Below are 21,501 nucleotides of genomic sequence, written 5' to 3' on the forward strand. Positions count from 1 at the left end.
GTCACTGGCAGCACTGACTGGACAATGTCAGATTGTGCAGGGACACCCCCCACAGTCATGTTGTACATTTCTAGTAGGAATATTACACCAATCACACTATATAGAGTCATAAGAATAAATGCTCCAGAACTGTCAACGTGGAATACATTTACTAAAACAGGAGACATGTCAGGAGAGGTGACAGCTTGCCTTTATAAAGAGGTTTTCGAAGACTTAAATAGTCACTAACTTTTCAGACAACTTTGTACAACTCAATAGTACAAGTGACCACAAGAAACACTGTAATGTCTTATCAGAGAGAAATGTCTAGTTTGCATGTTATCAGCTGTTTAGCACTATTGCTAACTGCTTTTCAGGAATTTTATATCTCAGCCCAAGTGCTTTATTCACAACCATACAGGTCAGTACCCCTCTGTCATGTCCACTATGATCCTGGGGCTGCTTCGGAGTGTGTACAAGAAAATCTGTGACTGAGGCCCTGACTAGAGCCTCCAATGCAGTTGTGAACATGCCTTACCAATATAGGACATCATCACAGTGACTGCTGCGGAGCCACAGCTTTGTGATCTAGTGTATAATATCCTCTAATTTTCTTACTGACCTTATGAGAACAAGAGTCCAAAATAAATTCTGCTCGTATTCCATTATTTTCCGGACTTCTGTAGTCAAACAGTGAATTTGTAAGAAAAGCATTTCCTTTATTACTTAAACTCTCTCCACACATAAAGAAACGGGCCTCCTGAGGACAGAGGGAGAAAAGAAGTTAAATATCATATACATAAGGTTTGTAGCCGTGCAATATTAAGTCAGCAAACGTCATGCTGCCAATCGCACCAAATGATAGTGAATGTGAATATGCAGAAATCCAGTAGCCTTGGATTTTTTGCCAACCACCATGTGGAAACTCAACAATCATTGGGTTTTCCGAGGTATTTTTACTGATGGCCTATCCTCTTAATAGCTCATCAGGATCTGACCGGTGGAGGTCCGACACCCGGGACCCCTGGGGACCAGCTGTTTAATAAGGCACCAGCAGTCATAGTAGCGCCACAGCCTTCTCGAAGCGTTGAGCGTTCACGTTGGCTAGGTGCAGCTCAGCTCCATTGAAGTGAATGCGACACCAAGCACGGTTGCTATCAAATTAACTGCATTGTGCTTGGTGAGCAGAGAGAAGGCCACGGTGCTACTGAGAGTGCCGCTGCCTTCTCAAGTAGCTGATCGGTGGGGGTCCTGGGGGATGGACCTCAATCAAACATATACTGAAGACCTATCCAGATAATAGGTCATCATAAAAAAAAATCTCAGAAAACCCTTTTAAGTCATGTGACAAGTCACTGTGTAGACCCTAGCCTTCTCTTTCTCTCATTCTTGATTCTTCCTCATTCCTGGCTTTGAAGTGAAGAAGGAAGTCCTACCAGTGATTGACAGCTACCTCTGTGTATGCAATCTCTTTATCTTGCACATATGGTGAGTTGGGATGTATTTACCCTATAAACCCCAATTGTGTATTTCTATTTAGGCTTTTTTGGCCCATTTTACTAAAATAATTTTCACTCCATCATGGGATCTAATCCTGTCTTTGGTGAAAAATGAAGGAGGCGAGAATGGACCTTCTGCATGTCTACACATTTCTGATCATATCTGGAAGAGGCATTTAAGGGGTTGACCACCTTTGGGGCAATATTAACTGTGGGCAGCAGCATCTTGTATGTGTTGAAAAAAAAAAATCAAACTCACCTGCTTCCCGCCACTACCTTCAGTGGTCCTCCAGTCCCCGTCCTGTAAACCTCCAGACGGAGGGGTCATGTGTGCCACTGCAGGTTAGGACTGTTCCCAGCAGTCATGTGTCCCCTGGCCGCATGAACGTCACCAGTAAGGCTGCAGAGGCCTTTAGAGTCCTCATCATCCCGCGCCTGCGCCGTCGTTTAGTATTCGGCGCAGGCGCAGTGAATGAAGGACGCGCTCCTGCTGCCGGCTTCCTTCCTTCACTGCAGGCGCAGTGAGGAAGCTAGCAGCAGGAGCCCGTCCTTCACTCACTGCGCCTGCGCCGAATACTAAATGGGATGGTGCAGGCGCTGGATTTATGGGACACTGAAGAACTCGGACGTCAATTAACTGGACCTGGACGTGCCAAAGGGTGATAAGACAGAGCCTCTAGGTGCTGCGGCAACGCCCCACTAGCACCTAGCAGCTCATTAGCAAATTATAAAAGTCTTTATTTTGAGGGAAAGGTAGCAGGCAGGGAGATATAAAGCATACTGTTATGTACTGCTGACATTAGCACATCGCTAGTGTCAGTCAGCTACATAACGTTATTTCTCAGAAACCCTTTAATTCAAAGACTAGAACATTCAATGTCCATCACAATCCCTTTTAAGCTCCAAATAAATGTTATAATTACACAATAACTATCAACCAAAATTTTAAGAAACCTGTGCAATCTGCAGACATCATGTTATACAGCAGGAGAAGCTGAATAGATCGATATACATTTTAGTGAGAAAAAAAAAAATCTGCAAAATTTGTAATTAATACATTTATATCTCTGTTTTCTCTGATTTTATTGTTAAAGGGATATTCCCATCTTCTTAATCATATTTGATTAAATTATTTATCCCCCAGTGAACTTTTTTCTAAATATATATCATTAAAAAAATCCTACTGTTCTCTTTCAAATAGAATTCTCCAAATCCATTGTTGATCTTCGCCGCCCATGGATACAGCCACTGCTCCCTGGCCGCATCCATAGGCCGCGCTTGCGCAGTGGTTTCCCTTGCGATGCTGTGGCCGGCCTCTCACTCACACTGTGAGCGTGCATGTCGCCGGCTGGCAGCGCATGCGCGGATCCATATTCTTTTGAGCCACGTCTGCAAGAGAGCCGCGCATGTGCCGCTCCAACGCAGCAAAAAATAATATAGTTCTGCGCATGCGTGGCCGCCCGAACAGTTCGTGCACGCAAGAGACGAGTCCGGACAGCGTCGGAGAGCCATCGGAGGAACGGGAGACTACTTCATAAGGGGTGAGAATTATTTTTACATGCACTACCAATTCCACCAACGATTGGGGGCTGATGGAGGCACTTAGGGGAAGCTCATGGAGGCATTTGGGGGGGGCCCATGGAGGCATTTGGGGGGGGCCCATGGAGGCATTTGGGGGGGGCCCATGGAGGCACTTGGGGGGGGCCGATGGAGGCACTTGGGGGGGGGCGATGGAGGCACTTGGGGGGGGGCGATGGAGGCACTTGGGGGGGGGGCGATGGAGGCACTTGGGGGGGGGGGCGATGGAGGCACTTGGGGGGGGGGGGCGATGGAGGCACTTGGGGGGGGGGGGGCGATGGAGGCACTTGGGGGGCGATGGAGGCACTTGGGGGGCCGATGGAGGCACTTGGGGGGGCCGATGGAGGCACTTGGGGGGGCCGATGGAGGCACTTGGGGGGGCCGATGGAGGCACTTGGGGGGGCCGATGGAGGCACTTGGGGGGGCCGATGGAGGCACTTGGGGGGGCCGATGGAGGCACTTGGGGGGGCCGATGGAGGCACTTGGGGGGGCCGATGGAGGCACTTGGGGGGGCCGATGGAGGCACTTGGGGGGGCCGATGGAGGCACTTGGGGGGGCCGATGGAGGCACTTGGGGGGGCCGATGGAGGCACTTGGGGGGGCCGATGGAGGCACTTGGGGGGGCCGATGGAGGCACTTGGGGGGGCCGATGGAGGCACTTGGGGGGCTGATGGAGCCAAATGGAGGGTTGTTGGAGGCATACGGGGGGCTGTTGGAGGCATATGGGGGGCTAATGGGGGGACGGGTGGATGTAGCAGAGCTGAATATGCTGCTGTTCAGCCATAGTGGGGAAGAGAATAGACAGATGTAGCAGAGCTGTATTTGTGGCGGGTCAGCATCAATGCTGGTGGAAGAGAGAAACAGATGAAGCAGAGCTGCATATGTGGCGGGTCAGCATCAATTCTGGTAGAAGAGAGAAACTGATGTAGTAGAGCTGAATACGCTGCTGTTCTGACACAGTGCTGGTTGAAGAGATAAACAGACAGATGTAGCAGAGCTGTATATGTGGCGGTCTGCATCAATGCTGGTGGAAGAGAGGAACAGATGTAGCAGAGTTGAATATGCGGCTCTTCTGACACACTGCTGGTTAAAGAGATAAACAGACAGATGTAGCAGAGCTGTATATGAAGCTTTTCAGACACAGTGCTAGTGGGGGAGTAGAATAAGGATGTAGCAGGGCTGTATAGGAAGCCATTCAGCCAAAGTGATGTTAGGGGACTGGAGAAGACACATGTAGCTGAGATGTATATGCATCTATAAAGATACATAGTGTAAGGTTTATACACAACTGGAGTCCAGCTGTAATGGAAACAAAACTGCATCAGTGCTGGTGGGTGGGGGTTGGTCAAGCTTTTGAGCTAATGTATAATATGGAATTATCGTTTTTCATGCACAGAATGGGTTTGTAAAAGATCAGACAGAGATTTTGTGTGTAAAGCTGTGCAGAACAGCCAGGTGTTACTGTACACTGAGCTCACTTCACATGGCTCTCTGATGATTCTGCAGCAGGGGGAGGGGCCTCACAGACACTGCAGGCTGCCAGACTGATGAGTCATACTCTTCACATGAACTAGCACGCAAGGACTGAGTTCTCAGTGTGATGCCATAAGGAGGCGTGGCCGGCCTTCACTTAAACTGCCTAAACCCGCCCAGCCATAGCTGCAGGAAACCAAGAAGCGAACAGCATAGCTGGCAGCAATTGAGGATTAAGTAGCAAGATGGGAATACCCCTTTAATGGGGGAGGTGTTATCAGTGACTGACAGCTATCCATGTAGAGTCATTTATAAAGGCAATAATATCAAACACATATCACACCACCCACATATACAACTGTATCAGTGACTGACAACTATCTCTGTATACACACTTACACAGAGAATACTATCAATCACTGATAACACCTCCCCGTGTACAGATATCAGTGACTAACAGCTATCTATGTATATACACTTACACAGAGAATGCTATCAATCACTGATAACACCTCCCCCATGTACAGATATCAGTGACGGACATATCTTTTTATACACACTTAGGCCTCATGCACACGACCGTTTTTTTTTTTTAAGGTCCGCTAAAACGTGGTCCATAAGTCCGTGATCCGTGACGGTTTTTTGTCCGTGGGTCTTCCTTGATTTTTGGAGGATCCACGGACATGAAAAATGAAAAAATAATCTAAGTCAAGTTTGCCATTGAAATGATAGGAAAAAACGGACACGGATCACGGACACGGATGACAATCTTGTGTGCATCCGTGTTTTTTCACGGACCCATTGACTTGAATGGGTGCGTGAACCGTTGGCCGTGAAAAAAATAGGACAGGTCCTATTTTTTTCACGGCCAGGAAAAACGGATCACGGATGCGGCTGCCAAACGGTGCATTTTCCAATTTTTCCACGGACCCATTGAAAGTTAATGGGTCAGCGAAAAAAAAAACAGAAAACGGCACAACGGCCACAGATGCACACAACGGTCGTGTGCATGAGGCCTTACACAGAGAATACCATCAACCACTGATAACACCTCCCTCGTGTGCAGCTATCAGTGACTGACAGCTATGTCTGTATACACACTTACACAGAAAATGCTATTACTGATAACACCTCCCCTGTATGCAGCTGAAGTCAGAAAGAGCAGAGGTAGAAATGTATAAATTACAAGTTTTACTGAATCTTTTCCCACAAAACTACATATAAATCTGCTCATTTCCTCTGCTCTATAACATGCTGCCTGTAGATTGCACTGCATTTAGTGGTCACTCTTTAAACATGTTCTGTGACTGATGAACCCAGACCATCTCCAAACGATAAAGAGAACATTATCTAAATGATAAAGGACACTGCTATTGTTGTAATCAAAATCTTATTTATTAGAACACCAGAGTAACAAGAGATAATTAAACATTTAATACTCACAGAATCGGCCCTGTTTGTATTCTCCTCAAAGTCTTTGACTCCCATAATTCCTTTCAGACACAGAGCTTGACTCCCTACAAAGCCAACTTGGCAATCAAAGAAAGGCTCTCCCTTCATAAGAACCTGCGTGAAAATAATGATATTGAATACACACAATCTTACGAAGCCAGTTTGCAACAGGAAATAATGCAAAAACATGACATACACTTCTAATATTCCATTTTCTAGGGTAAATTCAGATTCCTATCCTATAACTACTTACTATCATTCTCAGTTTTAAAGTAGCCTTCTTTCCGCCTCATTCTTACCAGCAAGTCAACAATCTGTAGTTACCATGTGTGAAATGATAAATGCATACAGATTTCTGCAGTTGACTGTGTCCGTGGCCGGTGACACTGATACCTTCACCATGTCAAATAACTAAACTCATGTGCTTCTCAGCTATCAACAGGTGATTTGTTAAGCTCATGTCCTCAGCAACGTACTATGAGCATTTATTACAAATATAATATTACGATTATTTATGATATTTAGATATATATGAATAATACAAAAATTAAAAAAAGATTTAAAAAATTCTATACAGTATGTGTATATATATACACACACACTATAATAGTTTAGGAGTAGGAAGCATAATCCTTGCTTAACGAGAATGTGGCAACCTTGAAGTCACACGGGCCAGTGACCATCTCACATATCCCTCTTTCTAACACTGCCTAATTTTCTATTCCTTTCCCACCACTTCTTGTCCTTTCTGGACATTTCATGGCTACTCAGCATTTGAATCACATTTCTATTCTGTCATTTAAATATTTTTTATTTTTTTTATAATTTTCACAACGATATAAAATATCTATACAATATCAAACAAACTGTTCACACAGCTCAACCGACCGACTGCAATAAAAAATATATTTTAATTGGATTTTATCTTGCTTAAAGGGGTTGACTCACTTCAGCAAATGGCATTTATCATGTAGAGAATGTTAATACAAGGCACTTACTAGCGTATTGTGATTGTCCATATTGCCTCCTGTGCTGGCTTCTTTCATTTTTCAATCACATTATACACTGCTCTCATCTAGGGGTTACGGCCACCCTGCAGTCCATCAGCGGTGGCTGTGCTTTTACACTATAGGAAAAAGTGCTGGCTTCTCTGGTGGCTGGGACAGTGGCTCTTTTTCCTATAGTGTGCAAGCACGACCACTGCTGATGGATTGCAGGGTGGTCGTAACCATGGAATCAAGCCAGCAAAGGAGGCAAATATGGACAATCACAATACATTAGTAAGTGCCTTGTATTAACTTTCTCTACATGATAAATGCCATTTGCTGAAGTGAGACAGCCCCTTTAATTGTTCTGCCCCATCTCTGCAAAGCCAGTTTGTATTATCTAATACATGGTTTATTTTGTTTATTATATATTTGTAAGAAAAACTAAATTAATGTTGGTTAAAGGAGTTTTCCAACTTTTTTATACTAATGAACTATCATGAGGATCAGTAGGGTTGAGCTACCGAACCGGATTCTTTTTAAAACGACATTAAAAATATCAGCTCTGTCCTACTATCAAATCTATGGCCTCCACGGAGGTCTTTCCGAAGTTTCAGCAAATATCGCAAGACTTACTCGTCTCGCCTCTATCACGTGTCACTTTGTTTATTCGCATAAATTGCTGTATCAAAACAGGAAGCTGAACTCGCCTATGGTTAATGAGGCACAAAGCAGAGTTTGGTTTAGTATATTGATACAGTAATGTATGCAAATAAACGAAGTGGCACGTGATAGAGGCGAGACGAAGTAAGTCTCTCGATATTTGACAAAACTTCAGAAAAATCTCTTCAGAGGCCATACTTTTTACAGTAGGACAGAGCCGATGTTGTTCTCAAATGAATTGGGTTCGGATACAGCAAGCCAAACCCGATTCGCTCAAGCCTAGTTATCAGTATCTAATCGATGGGGGCCCAACATCCGAGACACCCGCCGATCACCTGTTTGAGAAGACACCAGCAATCCTGTGAGTGTACAGCCTTCTCGTAGCTGACCCTACGCTAATGATGTCATGTTCATTAGTCACATGGCCAAGGTACAGCTGAGTGCCGTTCACGTGAATGGGACTGAGCTGTGATACCAAGCAAAGCCACTGGAGCTGTCAGAAAACCCTTTTAAATATAAAAAAAATCTACATATTACACAAAGACGAAGGGGGTCATTTACTAAACTGAAATACTCCTAAATCGGGCGTATTTCAGGCACAGATGGAGGCAAAAGTTTCGCTGCTATCTGCGACTTCTCCCCGCTCACGCCAGGTCTAAAATGGTGGGCATGGCGTGGGCAGGGAAAGGGACGGGCCAGGGGTACACCATTTTCTACACCTGTTTTAGGCATAGAAAATGGGCTAAATGTAAGCCAGCTAGGAAGCAGTCTTAGGCCTCATGCACACAGCCGTTGTTTGGGTTCGCATCCAGGCCGCCGTTTTGGTGGCTCGGATGCGTACCCATTCACTTTGTTCCGCGGCCCCGCTAAAGAAATAATATAACATGTCCTATTCTTGTCCACGCTTTGCGGACAAGAATAGGCATTTATAATGCCGGCGCCCACGTTCCGTTCTGCAAATTGCGGAAGGCAACACGGATGGCTTCCGTTTTTTGCGGATCTGCAGTTTGCGGACTGCAATAAACTGCACTGTCGTGTACATGTAGCCTTACATTTAGTACTGGCGGAGGATGTGCCGAAGTTATGGAGAGGCTGGCGCCTATTCAAAATTTCGGCGGATCCTCTGCCAACTATGGGCCTTTATTAAGACCGGCGTCTAAAACATCGGTCTTAATAAATGTGCCCCGAAATCTATACTATTTAAATGTTTTCTGTCATTTAAAAACAAAAAAATATACATACACTGTATATATAGAAAAGCAGTAACCGTGCATATAGATAGGTTGTAAAAAGAATGACCTCAATCGTGGTGCCTTCTTGCTCCCAGCGTATAACTTCTCTGGATTTCACCTTCTGGGGGCTGTAATAGCTGCTCTCGGCTTGCATTTCAGTAAGCTGGAAAACAATATGACACACACCTTCATTCCTGGCCCACGCCGGCATTAAAGAGTGGCAATCTGTCATTACTAGACTGCATTGATGAAGACAAATTAAAGTTCACTATTGGCTGAAGTGTATTATTGGACAGGAAACAGGTGCAATGAAACAGCTGCAAGACATTAACCACACCACTGCATAGGCGGCTGACGTTAAATATGCCAAGTGTAATGTAAAGCGGGGCAGGAGCCCATCCACTCAAGCCACTGCCTTTCATTTACTTTCACCTTTTCTCTCAACGCTGAATTCATACGTTGGATGAAAAATGGTCGGATATCATAAAACAACACTTGTGTGGTGCACAGCCCCTCAAGGTTTGCTGCAGTCACGAAAATGATGTCGAGCGGAGATTAAGTAAGAGATAAGAGGCGACACCATTAGTCATTCAGCAATTCTTGGAGATATTTACGTCTAGATCTGTCATGACATTAACGGCATAAATATGCTTGAAGAGCAATGGAAAAGACTTGAGAGACTCCCCCGTACTACACGCCATGTGTTCATATCTATAACTGGTCAGGACTGTTGATAGGAGGGCTGTATTTTGGGGATAATCTTTTGGCTTATGTTTTGTTGGTTCCCCGGCTCATATAGTAGAGTATACATGTAAAATTTCTTCAATCTTACATAATTTTTTTTCATCGGCTATCCAGCTATTAATGAAGCTGACATAAGCATTCAGAACATCAGCCTTTCTAATTCATGGGTCTCATACACTAGAGGTAAAAATGGCCATAAATCGGTTATCAGCTGATCGGCACAAGTCAACTTGATTGTTCCAGGGTTGGCTGGTCATCATCTCTGCAGTGGCCACTACTGGGAGAATGTAGTATTACACCTGGCATTGAAATCTCTTGTAATAATCCATTGAGAGCTCTAACCGACCGCAGTGACAGTCACTTCTTGTTACCAGCTATCCACTGTGGTTCAAAGAGGAGGGCTCGGAGGAGGGAACACACATTTAGGCCTCATCCACATGTCCATGATGACATTAGTGACAAGATGGTCAGTGGTTTATCCGTAAGGATGTCAGTGAAGGATCCGTATTTGGTCCATGTGTCTGGCTGTATTGCATGGACATTGCTAGGCTGAAAATTAAAAGGCATTTCCAAGACTTTTATACTCATGACCTATCCTCTGGATAGGTCATTAGTATCTTATTGGTAAGGGGCTTACACCCGGGACCACGCCGATCAGCTGTTTGAGAAGGTGCCAGCGCTACTGTGAGCACCGCAGCCTTCTCTGTGCTTATTGTGTCCCACATACGGCTGTATTGTGTCCCACATACGGCAGGTCCACAATACACGGGACACCCGCTGTGTGCATTCCGCATCACGGATGCGGACTCATTCACTTCAATGGGTCCGCAAATCCGGAGATGGGGTGCAGAACGGAACGGAATGGAATCACTACGGAGTGCTTCTGTGGTGTTTAGTTCCATGCTTCCGTTCCGCAACTTGTCCTATCTTTTTGCGGAACGGACAAATAGCGGACCCCATTAAAGTGAATGGGGTCGCAATCCGCATGCGGCTGGCTCACGGTTGGTGCCCGTACACGGGCAGCACAGGTTCGTGTGCAAGAGGCCTTATCCTGGGATAGGTCATCAGTATTAAAGTCTCGGAAAAACCCCTTTAATTTCAAGAGCATCTCCTAGATGAAACACAGAGGTCATTCATGTTCGGTCTGTATTTTTTCCTGGACACATAGGGGGGAAATTATTATGGGGGGAAATTATTATGGGGGGAAATTTTGAAGTTAGTTTTGCTTGAGTCTTCGTTGGAGTACTTTATGCCACATTTATCAAATGTCTCATGTTACTTCATAAATTTGTCTAGAGAAGCTACTCCAGTTTTTCTATTCCACCCACCTCCTGGAGTGAGATTGCAACTTTTTTAAATAGTAGCGATGATAAATCTGGCCTGAAGCTCATTAACATAGCTCACCACACCTACTTTTCCACCCACATTGCAAAACTGGAGTGCGTGGTGTAAAAATGCAAAAAGTCGCAATATTTTGCAGAAGCGAGTGCAAAAAAGCCCTGTTTTTGTGACTTTTTGACGTCAGAATTCTGGAGTAAAGGTATGATAAATCAAGGCCATAGACTATAATGGGCGTGAAAGCTCTGTAAATATGGCCAAACATAGGGCATGCTCCAGACCGTGGTAAATCACGGATGTGTGAATACACGCATTAAAATCAATGGGTGTGTATGCTGTCCATGGAGTACACAGACAGCACACATCCATGATTCACTGAAGCCTGAATAAGGCCTTATCCAAGGATAGCTAGATAGATTTCTATGCACTACATGGCCATTAATCGTTCTGTACCTCTGTACCTGATACATCGCATGACCAAATAAAGGAACCTATGACTTCATCAATTTTAAGTGCCAGATTTCCTTCCTTTCAACCTATTATAACAAGGCTTCATCCTTTATATCAGTGCACCTTGCAAGAAAAGGCGGGTGAGCTGGAATCCAATTACCTAGTTCCCAATAATTGCCTGATCGTCTTCTCTATATGGGGACGAGTCGTCACTACAGCAATTGGTCATCCTTATAGAGAGTCATTGTTTCTGGGCATCAGATCCCATCCGCTGACCAGAAAAGATGAATGGGTGCTGGCTGAAAGACATGATCACCCAATGAGTTGTTCATTACGTGATTGCTGGCAGCTTTAGGGTGCTGCCACACGGTCAGGCTTTTTGAAGCCAAAATCAGATGTGGATCATAACAGAAGAGAAGGTATTAAAGCCTATGTACACCTTTGGGGGCAGATTTTTTATTATTGTGTTAAAAATCATTTTTTCAATTGGTCTTTATTAAAAATACTAAATCCTTTTTTCTGTACAGAGCTGAGATGCTCTACTAGCTGCCAGTGGATTTTATGTCATCTGGGGAGCTCACAGACTCCTCATCTCTACTCTCTGACATTATAAACACCCATTATAGCTCAATCCTTAGCTTACCAATAAGAATGTGGCTTAAATAAGTGTTTATGATCTCTTAGTAATTTACAGATAAGGTTTATTTAAAAAAAATTAAAAAAAACTTAACCCTTTGTGACAGAACAGCTCAATATTTTTAATAAAGGCCAATTAAAAAATATACCGTATTTATCGGCGTATAACACGCACTTTTTCCCCCTGAAAATAGGGGGCAAATGATGTATGCGTGTTATACGCCGATATAATCTTAAGAAGCCATGTTTTTACATACCAGAGGTATAACATTAAGACGGCGCAGCGCCTGCCGCAGCTCCCTCCTCATGCGCCGCCTGTCCCAGCTCCCTCTGTCATGCGCCGCCTGTCCCAGCTCCCTCTGTCATGCGCCGCCTGTCCCAGCTCCCTCTGTCATGCGGCGCCTGCCCCAGCTCCCTCTGTCATGCGCCGCCTGCCTGTTCATTCATAAAGTGAGATAAGCAGGCAGGCGGCGCATGAGGAGGGAGCTGGGGCAGGCGGCGCATGAGGAGGGAGCTGGGGCAGGCGGCGCATGAGGAGGGAGCTGGGGCAGGCGGCGCATGAGGAGGGAGCTGGGGCAGGCGGCGCATGAGGAGGGAGCTGGGGCAGGCGGCGCATGAGGAGGGAGCTGGGGCAGGCGGCGCATGAGGAGGGAGCTGGGGCAGGCGGCGCATGAGGAGGGAGCTGGGGCAGGCGGCGCATGAGGAGGGAGCTGGGGCAGGCGGCGCATCAGGAGGGAGCTGGGGCAGGCGGCGCATCAGGAGGGAGATGCCGGTCTGCGCCGTCTTAATGTTATACCTCCGGTACTACAGTAAGTACCGTACAGCGCGTCTACAATTAGATATAGAGATCAGATTGAATGTTTAACAGTTGCGGGGCCCGGCGTATTAGAGTAGAGTCACTGCACCGGGCCCCGCCATGAGTGTCCCCGCCTCCTCTCTCCACACTGATCCATCTGATGGGGGATCTGTAGATGACACTTATGGGGATCTGTGGATGACATAAGTGTCATCCACAGAGCCCCATAAGTGTCATCCTTTTACATTATTTACCTTATAAGTGGTAATAATATTAATAAAAAAAAGTTCTGAGCTACCCTTATTTTGCTTCAAAGTTCTTTATTTGAAATTTAAATTTTTTTCCTGAAATTTCCCTCTTAAAATGAAGGTGCGTGTTATACGCCTGTGCGTGTTATACGCCGATAAATACGGTAATTTTTAGCCAAAAATGAGTAAAATGAAATCAAACAAAAATTGCCTCCAAAAGGTGTACATAGCCTTTAAAGAGGATCTTTCACTTGTATAAACGATGTGAACTGAGTATGCTGCCATATAGAGCGGCGCCCGGGGATCTCACTGCACTTACTATTATCCCCGGGCGCCGCTCCGTTCTCCTGTTATAGGCTCCGGTAGCTTTGCTTCTTAAGTTATAGTAGGCGGGTCTTCCCTTGTCCTGTGGGCGTCTCCTTCTCCTAGGCTGCAGCGCTGGCCAATCGTAGCGCACAGCTCACAGCCTGGGAGAAAAAAACCTCCCAGGCTGTGAGCTGCGATTGGCCAGCGCTGCAGCCTAGAAGGAGACGCCCACAGGACAAGGGAAGACCCGCCTACTATAACTTAAGAAGCAAAGGTACCGGAGCCTATAACGGGAGAATGGAGCGGCGCCCGGGGATAATAGTAAGTGCAGTGAGATCCCGGGGCGCCGCTCTATATGGCAGCATACTCAGTTCACATAGTTTATACAAGTGAAAGGCTCTCTTTAAGGGCAATTTAATCCTGGCTTAAAAAATTGCATAAAAAAATAATAATAATTGTGACATCGCCCTCACGCAGGACAATTATTGGGAACAAGCATTTCTACACGCTATCATTCCCAATAATTGACCTAATGATTTTCCTGTGTAAAAGGGCCTCATGTGATTATTTAACCTTATCAATGTGTACATCATTTATATTGTGTGGTCTTTAAATATGAACAGCAGCTTAAAGGTTTCCCGAAGAAAGAAAAGTTGCCTCCATTGCTGGAAAAAACATCATGGAGGCTTTTTTTCTTCCATAGGAATACATTTAGGATGTGGTAACTGCGATTTTACGACTTGACGAATGTCATTCAGTGACAAGACACACAAATGAGTGTGAGGTGAAACAAGACAGCTTTGAGAAAGAGAAAAAAAAAAAAACTTAAGTCTTAAATATAGCCCAATTTCTCTCCTTCCTCTCCATCAGCTGTCAGCAATTATTGAGGAGGAAAAGCAATTAATTGATTAGAAGAACTCAAACATTTACAAGAACAATTTTAAACAGTATTAGGAAAATGTTACGTTTAATTTGGCATGTTTTTCTCCCATTTCCTTGGAATGGTATCAACCACTCAGAATGTAAATGCAGAAACCTGACCCTTTTTTTTTTTTAATACCAAATATGAACCACAAATTAATTCCATACATTCCTCGCAAGAAACTAGAACAATGAATGCTAATGTTTTCTGTCTCGGTGTAACATGTGAATCTCATACTGAGCATCACATTGCAGATGTAAGGTTTTTATTTTTCTCCGCTAGATGTTTGTTAATTTGTTGCAGGTCATTTGAGGGGAGAAGGTGTTAAGGAGGAGCAGAATTATTGCTTAGGAAAGTTGTAATAAAAATGGGAACCTGCAGTTGCGATGGCCATTGTTGTACGTCGTCTGTGTAGTCTTGTTAGGCGGCTACTTTCACACTAGCGTTTCTATTTTCTGGTATTGAGATGCGTCATAGGGTCCAAATACCGGAAAAAAAACGCTTCTGCTTTGTCCCCATTCATTGTGAATGGAGACAAAATGTAACTGAACAGAACGGAGTGCTCCGAAATGCATTCCGTTCCATTTGGTTGCGTTCTCATAGCAAAGAGCATGCTGCGGTTTTGTTTCCATCATGAGACCCCGTCATAACCCACAATGCAAGTCAATGGGGACGGATCCATTTTCTCTGACACAATAGAAAACAGATCTGTCCCCTATTGACTTTCAGTGGAGTTCAAGACGGATCCGTCTTGGGAATGATAACCGGTACCGTTCATAACGGATGCAGACGGTTGTATTATCAGTAACGGAAGCGTCTTTGCTGAGCCCTGCCGGATCCAGCAAAAACGCAAGTGTGAAAGTAGCCTTATCTATTCCTTGCTGATATTCAGTGTATTTTAATCTTAAAGGGGTTTCTCTGGGATTTACATACTAATGACCTATCCACATAGCTCTTCAATATGAGATCGTGGGTGTCCGGCTATTGGCACACCACCAATCAGCTGTTCGAGGATGCTGCAGCGCTCACATGACCTTCTCGCAGCTCACCAAGAACAGCTCCGGCCATTGCATAGGGGCTGTGCTTGGTATTGCAGCTCAGCCCCATTCACTCGAACGGGGCTGTGCAGCGCCTAGGCCAGTAATGGTGAACCTTTTAGAGATCGAGTGTCAAACTTCACCCAAAAACCCACTTATTTATCGCAAAGTGCCAACACGGCAATTTACCCTGAATACTACAGTCCAATATAGTACATCTTCTATGTACTTTATCATTTGGCTATAATAGCCTGCCTACATTCAGTGCACTGCTTGTGCTGTACATAGTGCGCCCTGCGCTGATGAATGGCGGGTAAAGTCTAAGGCATATTAGGTTTTTCCACCCTGCAGAGTCCTACAAAAAAAAACACGTACATCTGTTAACATATACCTTTTTTTGTATACGTTAAACTTATGACAAAAAAGTGACGTGAACCCACCCTAATAAGTAAATCCCGAAGAATCCCTTTAACATGATATATGGGAATAATCTGGACACATCAGACAAGAAATTAATTATAGAAAACTCCAGTCACAGATGAAAAAACACTAGCTCTATAGGTTTATGTTTTTATGACCATACTGCAATATCTGCAACGGCTAAAGGTAATGTCAAGAACTTCAGTCCAGGGGCTGTTTGGGTGCTCAGCCCCAATCTCTTGAATGGGAATGAGCTGTAATACCCATAGACAAGGGTGGCACTGTTTCTGGAAAGAAGGGGATCCTCTTTTCTATTTCCTGAACAACCCTTAGGCCCCTTGCAGATGAGCGTTCCTCTCCAGCGGGTCCGCATCGCAATATCAGGCCTGACCTCCCGGCACTGACGGGATTCACAGAGCATTATAATGATTTATGATGCTATGTAACCCTTAGAGGTCTGGAATGTATTGGATAACACTGGCAGCATTATAATGCTATGTGACCCCCGACAGCGCTGGGAGGTCAGGCCGGGAGCTGCGTTGCGGACTTGCTGCGGGAGGAACGCTTGTCTGCAAGGGGCCTTATGACTTATTCACACGCCAGTGTTTTGGTCAGTGATTTCCATCAGTGACTGTAAGCCCAAACCAGGTTCGGCCCTAAACACAGAGCAGGAGCAGATCTTTCCCTTATACCTTATGTCTGTGGAGGCTCCAATCCTGGTTTTGGCTCACAATCACAGATGGAAATCATTGACTAAACGCGGACGTGTGAATGAGGCGTTTCAGGCCCCTTTATATGGGCTGACTTTGCTGGCAATTATTGGGAACAAACCATTTGTTTCTGATAACTTCTGGGCACAGTCACCCACTAACACTAAAAATCAATAAACTGTAATATAACTAACAGACCTTGAAAGTAACTGTGGCCTTGGTGCAGTAGAAACCCATAGAGATGATTGGATCTTTGGAGCGCTGAGAATGATGACCCTGTGTTACACTTCCATCTTCGGATCCTATGTAGCCTTCTTCTCCTTCAATGTCATTACCGGAACTTACAATGGCTGGAACAAAAGACCAAGCCCATGACACCCATCCCTGCTGGTCGTCATCTTGCAGAGGGTACATGTCCTGTGTTGGATACTGCACACCTGCAAGCTCCTCTTCAGATCCTACGAAGTACAGAGAATTACAAATTACTGTAGCTAACAGTCAGTCGTGACACCATTACCATCTGAATTATATAACTAGTACATTATAGGGCACCTGTATTTGTACCTATGACACTGGCTGACCTGTTACATGTGCGCTTGGGCAGCTGAAGGCATCTGTGTTGGTCCCATGTTCATATGATCATGGGACCAACACAGATGCCTTCAGCTGCCAAGCGCACATGTAACAGGTCAGCCGGTGTCATAGGTACAGATCTGCTGACAGATGCCCTTTAACAAATGAGAAAGGGAGGAACAAAATATAATTCATAGGTGCTGAAAAAATTATATATAAATAACAAACAAAAGCAAACATATTTTGTGACTTAATATTGAGGCAAATAAACTTGTACCATTCTGAAGACGTTACGTTTATCCCTCCCCGCTCTACCTTCCTTATTGACCCCACTGTTTGGCCAAAGATTGCGTGGGAGCAAAAACACACACAAAAAAACACTCCTCTAAACTCACAGAGATGAAGTTTCTTTTTCGTAATCCAAGAATTTAAAATCTGAACAAATTTGCAGTCTTATGGCTTGAGGCGCACAGCGGTCCCATAACTCTGCTGTTTACAGAGAGGTATTAGAGCTCCCGTGTGCCTTGAAGGCTGTTTCTGTCAGATTCTGTACAAATCAGACAGGAAAAAACAGTGGCATACTCACATAGATGTCAGTGCATGAGCTTGTAAGGTGAATGAGATCTTGTGTTGATCTACTGTACACTTTGGGAACTGATTTGTATCTCTACTGCATCCTGTATAAGTTAACATGATATAATAAACATACACTTGATACACTAAAGAAAATACATAAAATATGTAATGAAAATCATTTGTTATCGGGATTCTAACCTCGTTTCTCCCCGTTAATACTCAAAGTTGACATCATTTTGTCACTAGACATATTTAATGTCTCACTGTAACACAGTCGGCACTCCGTTCGTTAGCTGTGCGGTGCACGTGTCCAGGGCCGGCGTCCCGATCAGGAAAAAGAATCTGCTACTTCCAGTACCATTCCACTTTGACAAATGTCGTCACAATGTATCCCAACTTCGTTTTCAGATTATTTAGCAGGTATTACCACCACGAAGGGGCGGCGACAGAATCAAGATGTTGAAAAAACGGGAAGCCTTCTGGATGCACAGATTACAAACTCTGGAGCCAAAAGGCTTGACCCGTGATTATGAGATTAGTTGTTTCTTATAACAAAGTTTCCTTTAACACAATAAAATTCAATTTCTCATTTTTTCCATAGAAAACATGACAAAGTTTACGATTATAACCCCAACTGGCATCATTCCTTCATGTTTTGCACGGTTTGACATGTACTATTTATTAAGCAGTATTTGTTCTTCCTCACTGCACTATATTGTGATTATCATTTCCGCAATACTACTGCCCGAATATGCTTTTCATGTTATCCCCCACCTACCATTATCCCGATGATTCAGTGATTATGTTTGTTTCTGCCAGGCATGCTCAACCTACGGCCCTCCAACTACAACTCCCATAATTCCCGGACATCCTACAGTTATCAGCCTACATAAGGGCATAGTGGGAGTTTTACAACAGCTGGAGGGCCGCAGGTTGAGCATCCCTGGTTTATGCGGTTGCCCTGACAACCTGACGTCACGCTTGGCGACGTCAGATCTGGCGGGTTATTTAAATCTCCGCTATCTCTGTATTTTCACTTGTTTGAAAAAGACTCGATTGTGAGTCGAAACGCGTCAATTCTTCTGATGTGGCAATAAATACACAAGAATTGCATCCAATTTGTGAGTGCCGGTCCTTCTCTTCTCATATACAGTCCTTGACAATAGTCTTGTCGCTTGTGTACAAATTGACCTGATGTGCCGCTAAAATATATTTATAAACAAGATTTTGTTACAAGAAATGGGTCATTTTAATCCCAACAGCTTTTGTAATAATGTTTCAGTGCAAAACGAAACTGACAAAAAGTATTCTAATATTAACAGCTTGGTAAAGCCCATTGAGTCAATTTTTGCCAAGACATAAGTGTTGTCGCCTTGTCATATGAGCTTCACCTGTGACTAATAATGGATCAATTAGGTCTCAGGTGTGTATAAAAGGAACCCCAGTACACTAGACCTTCACATCAACTGCAACTAGACCTCTGCAAACATGCCTAAGATTCACCCAGAGACTAAAGTGTTGATTATCAAGAGGCTGAAGACCAGATCCACTGCTGATGTGGCAGACACCTTCAATGTGTCTCAGCGTCAAGTTCAGAGGATGAAAAAAAAAAAGATCTGAAGAGACTGGAGACGTTTTGGACCAGGCCAAGTCAGGCCGACCCCGCAAGACAACTGCTCGAGAGGACCATTTGTTGGCTCGAAAATCCAAGGCCAGCCCATTTTCCACTGCAGCAGAGCTCCACAAGACCTGGTCACCTGAGGTCCCTGTGTCAACCAGAACAGTTGGTCGGATTCTGTCTCGAAATGGCCTCCATGGTCGAATCAGTGCCCATAAGCCAGCACTACACAAAAGACAATTGAAAAACTGTGTGGCATTTGCCAAGGGCCACAGCCTGCTAAAAGGATGGACGCTGGAAAAGTGGAAGAAGGTGGATTTTTCAGATGAGTCTTCTGTTGAATTACACCACAGTCGCTGCAAATATTGCAGGAGACCTACTGGAACCCACATGGAGCCGAGATTTACCCAGAAAACAGTGAAGTTTGGTGGAGGCAAAATCATGGTCTGGGGTTATATCCAGTATGGTGGTGCACGAGGGATCTGCAGGGTGGAAGGCAACATCAATAGTCTAAAATACCAAGAAATGTTAGCTACCTCTTATATTCCCAACCATAAAAAAGGCCAAATTCTGCAGCAGGATGGTGCTCCATCGCATACTTCCATCTCCTCATCAAAGTTCCTTAAGGCGAAGAAGATCAAGATGCTCCAGGAGTGACCAGCCCAGTCACCAGACATGAACATCATTGAGCATATGTGGTGTAGGATGAAAGAGGAAGCATGGAAGACGAAACCAAAGAATATTGATGAACTCTGGGAGGCATGCAAGACTGTTTTCTTTGCTATTCCTGATGACTTCATCAATAAATTGTATGAATCCTTGACAAACCGCATGGATGCTGTCCTTCAAGCTCATGGAAGTCATACAAGATATTAAATTTGGATCTCACAGCACCACTACTTAATTTGCTGACACATTTTTGGATTTGCAGTAAACGTGTTCAATTTCTGTATTAGGCGAGAAAACTTTTATCTTGGCAAAATTTGACCTTTCTGTCTTGATTAAATGATAAATCTTTTTTCAGTGAAACTGATTTATTTCAGTGCATTAAACATCATTTGGGAGGCTTTAGCTTTTCATATGAGCTATTTCTAACACCAATTGATTAATTAAAAGTCAGGTTAATAGCAGGAGTTTCTACAAAATAGAGAAGCGACAAGACTTTTGTCAGGGACTGTAGACATATTTAATGTCATTAAGGGTTAAAGGAGTGAAAGAATAAAGGGGATTTTTTTTTTTTCCAAAACTCGATCCACCACCACCACGACTTGGGCGGACCAGTAATGAGAAGCTTACTCACCTGCTTCCCGGCGATGGATTCTCAATCCTTGGCTTCCAGGCCTGGGCTGCTCCGCTGGGCATCCTCACAGAAAACATCTGGTTTGACATTGCTGCTGCAGAGACCATATCCCCTTTGGCTCATGTGACCATTTGTTATGACCAAAGAGGAGCCGGTCACCACCACGGTCAGTGAATGGCTGCGGCGATATCAAACTGGATGTTTACAGCAAGGGAGCCAAGCAGAGCATCGCAGGCAGGGAGGAAAAGGAGCGGGACCCAGCACCAGGAAACAAGTAAGCTTCCCTTTTAAAGTTCAGCCAAGTGGTGGGGGGTTGAGAAACTTTCCCCATTCTTGTAGAACCCGTCTAAGGGGGTTGTCCACTTTTCTTATCAATATCAAATCAGCAGGGGACTCAACTGCCAGCACCCTGCTGATCAGCTGTTTAAAGAGAATGCAGCAGTTGCACAAGCTCTTCCTTCTCCTCGCTGTTTACCTGCTCCCTGTCGACATTGAAGCGGTAAGCAGGTCCCCATTCACTGCCCACGAAAAGGTGCCACAGATCACTCTATAAACAAGTAAGGCGCTCATTCATTGGGTGAAATCATCATTTATACAAACACCTAAATCATCGTTTTTGGGCAGCAGATTGTGCTGTGGAAACAGATAGCTGCTGCCAAGAAACGATCTCTATGAGAACAGAATCTGTAGCAATTGCTCGTCCCGACACAGTGGAAATACAGCTCTTGGAATGGTTTCTTCCCGAAAGTTGTGTGTTCAGTTTGTCAGGTAAATGTGCCTTTGCCAATTAGCAAAAAGGTTTTTGTGTCCACATCCGGATGGGTGATAACAGCCACGCCATATAGACTGTGCTGAGATCAAACACTTGTCCGCTGATTACATCTGCATACTCATCAGAGAATGTCATAACCACATATGAAATGCATTCTAATAAGAGACATTCTGCGCAGTCCATACGTAGGTCTC

At 44.6% G+C, this 21,501-nt stretch overlaps 1 protein-coding gene across 7 annotated transcripts in view; it reads right to left on the reverse strand.

Moving 5' to 3' along the window:
• VPS13B (vacuolar protein sorting 13 homolog B) overlaps positions 1 to 21,501 on the reverse strand; it is a 988,099-nt gene that overhangs the window by 834,181 nt on the left and 132,417 nt on the right. For all 7 annotated transcript variants that reach the window (XM_044295329.1, XM_044295331.1, XM_044295327.1 and 4 more), the window contains 4 exons: positions 16,667 to 16,926; positions 8,929 to 9,024; positions 5,972 to 6,094; positions 602 to 739 (listed from right to left, as the gene is read on the reverse strand). In XM_044295329.1, the coding sequence (XP_044151264.1) occupies positions 602 to 739; positions 5,972 to 6,094; positions 8,929 to 9,024; positions 16,667 to 16,926 (617 nt within the window). The remainder of the gene's footprint in view (positions 1 to 601; positions 740 to 5,971; positions 6,095 to 8,928; positions 9,025 to 16,666; positions 16,927 to 21,501) is intronic.

The sequence above is a fragment of the Bufo gargarizans genome, chromosome 5 (genome assembly GCF_014858855.1).
Source record: "Bufo gargarizans isolate SCDJY-AF-19 chromosome 5, ASM1485885v1, whole genome shotgun sequence".
Classification (NCBI taxonomy): Eukaryota; Metazoa; Chordata; class Amphibia; order Anura; family Bufonidae; genus Bufo; species Bufo gargarizans.